This window comes from Sinocyclocheilus rhinocerous, unplaced genomic scaffold (genome assembly GCF_001515625.1).
Source record: "Sinocyclocheilus rhinocerous isolate Xijiao unplaced genomic scaffold, SAMN03320098_v1.1 scaffold460, whole genome shotgun sequence".
In the NCBI taxonomy this organism is placed as follows: domain Eukaryota; kingdom Metazoa; phylum Chordata; class Actinopteri; order Cypriniformes; family Cyprinidae; genus Sinocyclocheilus; species Sinocyclocheilus rhinocerous.
In genome coordinates, this window is record NW_015667268.1 from 114,652 (window position 1) to 121,620 (window position 6,969).

Here is a 6,969-nt window from a genome sequence, read left to right on the forward strand (position 1 = left end):
AACAATTTTGTTCAATAAAACCATATGATTTCTTGCTTTTGATACTTTATTTGAACTAATTATTTTTGCCACATTGCTATTATATATGTATTTTAAGTAATTTTAAAGGCTATTGTTCACGTACTATTCTATTTTTATTACCACAAAAAAATTAATTATATTATAATATTATTTCCAAATTCATTTTTTTCCATTTTCATTTTCCTATACTCCGTTTTAATGGATAAATTACATTTTAATAAATCAAAAGCATCTCCAATTAATTGATTTTATTAAAAAATAAAAAAAATTTTTTTTCAGAAATACTGCACATTTACATTTTTCTCCTAAATAAATTCTGGTAAATAATATTTCTGGTAAATACTCCTTTAAAAAGTGTTTTTTTGATTATAATTTTATTATTAGTAGACTAGAACACGTTGATATGTTGTAATGAACTTTGATTTCAGTGATTGGGACTATGAGATGGGCACTTGCTTCTTGCACTTTACTTTTTTACTTTTTCATTTGATTTAATGAAATATAGTTTAATAAAATATTCTTAAGTAAAATTGTAGATTTTTTTTGTGGGAAATTAATCGTTTAGATTAATAGATTAATTAGTCGATAGATTAATCGAAATAAAAATAGTCGTTAGTGGCAGCCCTACGTGAATCTCAAACAATTATATTACTATTGTATAATTAAAATTATTTTTTTACAATACAAATGAATATAGTTGGCACACAAAATGAGATGACAGACTTTCTCATTCACCATTTAATTAACTGTATGAAGTAGTAATTGACTGACTGCATTATGCATCATTCTGCCTAACAACTCCTTTTGTAAGTCATATACGGAACAAAAAAGCGCCAAGACATTTTATTTTCGACAAATTATTTAATTCACAACATTAGCTCTCTTAAAGCACCTTACAGTGTTATAGTAATAAAAACATCCAAGCTTTAATCTAAGCAAACCAAACTATCACTATGATGTAATGATTTTTTTATTTACTTTTGCATTTATTAATAAAAATATATTATATTGTATAAAGCGCTATATAAATAAACGTGACGTGACCGGAGTGCCGATTGTAGAGCTGGTGCAAGCTTATCCACGTCGCTATGATCAGATGCTTTCTTAACTGCCGTTTTCTCACCGCTGACATTTTTATTGTGTTTATTTTGTTATTTCGTTCACATTTACATATTTAAGTCGGTCTCTTCTCTTGAACTTCATCTGGGAGAGCTGAATTACAGTCTTGCACTACAGCGCCACACTGGTCAAACTGCGTTATTGCAGGCTCTTACATTAGGTCATATGAGATCAAAGTTGTGTTTATTTTGTTATTTCGTTCACATTTACATATTTAAGTCTCTTGAATTTCATCTGGGAGAGCTGAATTACAGTCTTGCACTACAGCGCCACACTGGTCAAACTGCGTTATTGCAGGCTCTTACATTAGGTCATATGAGATTAAACGACTTTTTGACAACAAAAATACTTGTCGACATTTTTTTATCGTCGATGTTGTCGATAATGTCAAATAATGGTTTCAGCCCTAATGCACAGTACCACCTAGAGGTCACGCGGACAGTGCACAGACCATAGACAGCCAAATAATACTTTGGGCTTAATACAGCAGCTGAGGGAGTGACAGCAAAATTGTCATCTTCTGACCAACATTATGACCATCTCGATATTTTTCCCTCTTTTGGTCATAGAAACACTATTGTTTTTTTTCTTTTGGTATTGGGGCAAATGGGAACACAAAAATTATCCTATCATTCATCGACCTCAAATATGGTTTATCATTTGGAGTTGAAACATGCAAGTAGCAGCAACTTTACATGGCTGCTCGCTAGAATGTTAAGCTAGATCAATGTGCCCTAGATTAGGCGGATTTCCAAGTGTTTGTGCAGAGTGTGGAAGCTATTAGCGCACTACTGCATGACATGGAGGCGCCGGCGTGATCACTGGCATTTTTTCCCTGATAACATTGGAAACAACTTATCCGCCTAATCAACCCTAGATTAGGCGGATTTCCAAGTGTTTGTGCAGAGTGTGGAAGCTATTAGCGCACTACTGCATGACATGGAGGCGCCGGCGTGATCACTGGCATTTTTTCCCTGATAACATTGGAAACAACTTATAATACGCCATCATTTTTGCTTTAACAGTCTAATGATATTACTTTTATTTGTATACAATCACAATATCAACAAAACATTGTGCTTATGTAAAATAAATAAAACAAACAAGGTGTGCTTTCTGCTGTCTCGGTCTCCATGAACTGGAGCGCATCACAAAAATATAAGCTATACCTGCCTTGCAGACATGAGAAATATCTCTATAGAAAGCTTGAAATGTCTACTTTTGAATGAACCAATTCAAATCCAAAACAAAAACACTCCGATTATGCAATCTGTATGAAAGTGCATTTTTCTCTGAAGACTGTAGTGTGGAGATGGTGATCCATTTAATCATTCAGCATCCATTTAATCTTTGCAGCCGTCACCGACTCAGAAAACACTAGTTTATTAATAAATAATTAAAATATCTCCATACTATTTTCCCCAACACATTCATAGTCATTACTTTTGCCGGTGCTTTGCAGCAAGCTTTATGTGTGCGATTAAGCGTGGAATAGGCTATATATTAAAGGCTCATTATGGTTTAGTTCCCCCTCCAGTATTCACGCAAATAAATTAATATAAACGTGTGATTAGTTGCCTAGAAAAATCTTTAATTTAGAGATTGACTTAAAGGGGTCATATGATGCTTTTTTAAAGATCATTATTTTGTGTATTTGGTGTAACAGAATATGTTGACATGTTTTAATGTTCAAAAAACACATTATTTTTCAAATACTGTACATTATTGTAGGTCCTCTATGCCCCGCCTCTCCCAAACGCTTCGTTTTCTACAAAGTCCCTCCTTCTGACAAGCGCAGTCTGCTCTGATTGGCCAGCTGACCCAGTGCATTGTGATTGGCCGAACACCGCAAGCACTCGTCGGAAATGTAATGCCCCTTACCATAATCGCAGCTTCAGCTTTCAAAATAAATGTAAAGACAGTAAATAATGTCATTAGTTTTACCATCAGTTCAAGCCCGAAAGGGGAACAGAGTCATGTGACAGACACAGTGATGAAGCTGGTATGTGTTTGCAGTACACAAGCCACGGTTAACACAGCTGACTCCACTTTGATGTGACGCTCTCTCTCTCGCACACACACACACACACGCGCGCGCGCGCGCACACACACACGATGTGCGCAAAACTCCGCATAATTCAACTACAGTACATCTCTAGACTAATATCACCCTCAAAAACGTAAAAGTCAGCTTATGTTAGAAATGCACCAACATGCAACACACTGAGACCTCAAACTGAAGACGGCCTGTTCTCATGCATGGCAGTTCCTGGTGCAATGGAGGAAAGGACACTGGTTTCAACATAGATCTGCGTCAGTTCTCAGGAGACTTTACTGCCCACACCTCTTCAGGACAGAATAAACCTGCTGTCAGATGTTATAGTTGCTACAGTGATTCATTCATAAAGAAAGCTGCCCTTATCAGTTCAGTTTGCTGGTTTCTTGCAGTACAGTGTGAGATTAATCAGCTGAGGAACATGTAAATCTACACTCATGACTTGTCTTTGCAGTGTTTTTTGTGGCCTAATGTCCACAAACTACATGCTATCAGTTTCAGGAGCCTGACTGTCTCTGTAAAACCAGCCATGGTTTCAACATTATAATATACACTGCTCTCTGTGCCACCGTTTCAATCAATAGCACTGCCGCAAAATCTTTACAAGGAAAACAACATGTGAAGGAAGTGCTGTTTTTTAAAGACCCAAGCAGGGCAAAATACTACTCTTGTTTAAAGTGGAACTACAAAGCATTGGACTTTGATGACACTATTTCAGAATGTCACTGCATCAGAAAATATCAGAGCAAGTGTCAGGCAGATGCAGCAGCAACATTTCACAATCACAAAGTTGCATTATACATATTTCAAACCTAAGAAAAGTATTTTCGTGCTCTATTTCTTATTCAATGCAACGACACTCACACGTGGCCTTAAGTCTTTCAGGGCCAGGGGTGTTTTCAAAAGAAAACTAGAAGCAGGGATGCTTTGAAAGCTTCAATCAGTGATGGTGTTTTGGAAAGTGCAGCAAATGCACGCTGCAAAAACAAACACGGCCATGAGGTGATCATTCATCGAAACATCTGCGGCACACAGCGAGCAGCACGGAGCTCATGTGACATGTGCTGGACGCGTGCTCCTGTCACATGACCTCAGCGCTGTTGATGCTGATGCAGCCGTGCGACTTCCACTAGCAGCACACCTGCCGAAGCACCTCAAACTTACCGATGCTACAAGATCAGCACGTGCATTCAAGCACCTTTTCAGGTTCTTAGTCTACTTTACTATGGTCATTTAGGAGATCCTCAGTAACTTGTAACACACTTCTTCAGTCCTCAGAGTAAGCTCAATGGTGGTAGTACTTACTAAATAATCACACGAAAGGTTTGAAGCTACCATCTTTCAGTCATCAGATCTACATAGGCATCGTGACTCGTTTCCCATAGACTTACCGCGATCAGCGTGCTGTTTCTGCTCTGCTCCCCGGGCGTCCCGCTCCCTCCGTCCGCCAGCTCCGCGCTGGTACCCCCGCCGCCCGTCCCTCTCTGCCCCGCCGGGTCCGCGGTCGGCGCCGCTGGCGGCTGCCGGTGCTTGTTCGAGCGCTTGGCCTTGGTCTGCATGCAGCGCTGATGCAGCGCGAACGTCTGCTGTCTGTCCATCTCCAGCCGCTCCATGGCCGTGCTGTCATAGCGGTTCTCACAGCCGGCGTGATGCCGCCGGAAGAGCTCGATCCGCCGCCGCAGCCGCTCCATCACGGCGCTGTGCCGCGGCACCACGAAATCCGCCATCATCCAGAACAATAGCGTGTTTATAAACTCACTCGAGCCTCCGGATACCAGCACAATTCTCAGGACTGATCGTGCTGTTTCCGAGTGTTTGCGTGCGTGTGCGTCTTTACAAAACACGCTCAACTGCCTCCATTTTTAGCACTTTCTGCCTCCTTATACAACAAAAGAAATGGCACATAGTTCAGATGTGTGCGCTTATATTCAGAAAAGAGTCGAAACGCAAAAACTCCAATCAAAGTTTCCTTTTACGCGAACGCTCAAAAATCACGGAACAATGTTTCTTATATAACTGTATATTCAAGCCGGGAGTCCTGACACAAGTAGTATTAAGTACAAACTACAATTTTATGAATGAAACCGTTTACTAACACTAATCACGTATTCATCATATAAGTTACATTTGTTTAGACACGTAAATAATTTAGAGAAAAGTTTAAGAGGATTGAAAACTTTTACTTAAGGTATCTCTTTTGCCACCTTCAAACCCTTAAATATTTACCTCCCGTTTATATTTGCGCATATAACACGTTAAATCGATTTTTCTCTCTTGTCGCGAAACGTTTAGCAACAAATTAAAAATAAATGTGCCATTTTTTCGCTTCACAGTTGAAGTTTGACAAAAGACGTACTTGAGATAAAAAACCTATCGACGAAAGGTTAGAAAGTGATGGATAAAAACGCATACATTACATCCATTCAGCCCCAAAACAGCAACTTGGAGAGTTACGAGTGAGTTTTACTGGTAAAAGTAACTTTTAAAGTAGCAGTGCGGCTAACAGCTGATCCTCACAGTTACATTACAGCTACGGATGTAGCTTAGCCTGCTTGCTAACTAGCCCTCAAACAAAGCATTATAAACTCGCTTACTTCCAAATTTGCTTCAAAAGTCTTAAGTACACACAACCGACTACTATCCCCCGGTTTGACTCGACACGAAAAAGAAACAGCAAACGGTAAAGAAACAAAGTCTGCCCTACTGCGCTGTCTCTATTGTTTTCCAGTGTTCAGGCGGTTGTTGGTCGCCATCTTGTAACTATTTTTTTTCTTTTTTCCTCTGCTTTATCCACGCGATGTGAGTGACAGATCACTCGGGCAATCACAAACTCTCACTACTCTAAATACCGAGACATTCCTCAGCAGATGTGATGCTTTACTGTTCTCGGGAAATCACGAAATCAGAACACTTACTATTGTGAAAATAAAAGCACATTTCTTAAAGCTAGAAGATGTAAAGTGAAAAACTGAGACATGTGATAGACAGACGAGACAGATAGATAGATAGATAGATATATAGATAGAAAGACAGACAGATATATATACAGACAGATAGATAGATAGCTAGACAGACAGACAGATAGATAGATAGATAGAAAGACAGACAGATATATATACAGACAGACAGACAGACAGATAGATAGAGATTGTCAGATTATAGATTAATAGACAGATAGATTATAGATAGACAGACAGATAGATAGATATTGTCAGATTATAGATAGATAGATAGATATAGATAGACAGACAGACAGATAGATAGATAGATATTGTCAGATTATAGATAGATAGATAGATTATAGATAGACAGACAGACAGATAGATAGATATTGTCAGATTATAGATAGATTGATAGATAGATAGACAGATAGAGATTGTCAGATTATAGATTAATAAACAGACAGATAGACAGACAGACAGACAGATAGATAGATATTGTCAGATTATAGATAGATAGATAGATAGATTATAGATAGACAGACAGACAGATACATAGATAGATAGGTAGATAGATAGACAGACAGACAGAGGTAAAGATAGATAGATAGACAGACAGACAGACAGACAGATACATAGATAGATAGGTAGATAGATAGACAGACAGACAGAGGTAAAGATAGATAGATAGACAGACAGACAGACAGACAGATACATAGATAGATAGATAGATAGATAGATAGATATTGTCAGATTATAGATAGATAGACAGACAGATAGATATTGTCAGATTACAGACAGACAGACAGATACATAGATAGATAGATAGATAGA

The 6,969-nt window shown here is 38.4% G+C and overlaps 1 protein-coding gene across 3 annotated transcripts in view; it reads right to left on the reverse strand.

The window, feature by feature from the left end:
- Nucleotides 1–5,987, reverse strand: part of LOC107733434 (mastermind-like protein 1) — a 37,119-nt gene extending 31,132 nt beyond the window's left edge. Inside the window, exons 1-2 of one of the 3 annotated variants that reach the window (XM_016545049.1) lie at nt 5,791–5,987; nt 4,588–5,075 (exon numbers count right to left, since the gene is read on the reverse strand). In XM_016545049.1, coding sequence (XP_016400535.1) covers nt 4,588–4,926 — 339 coding nt within the window. In that variant the 5' untranslated portion in view covers nt 4,927–5,075; nt 5,791–5,987. Of the gene's footprint in view, nt 1–4,587 lie in introns of all 3 variants that reach the window. The other 2 variants (XM_016545048.1, XM_016545047.1) reach the window with 2 other exon arrangements.
- Nucleotides 5,988–6,969: the final 982 nt, after the last annotated feature.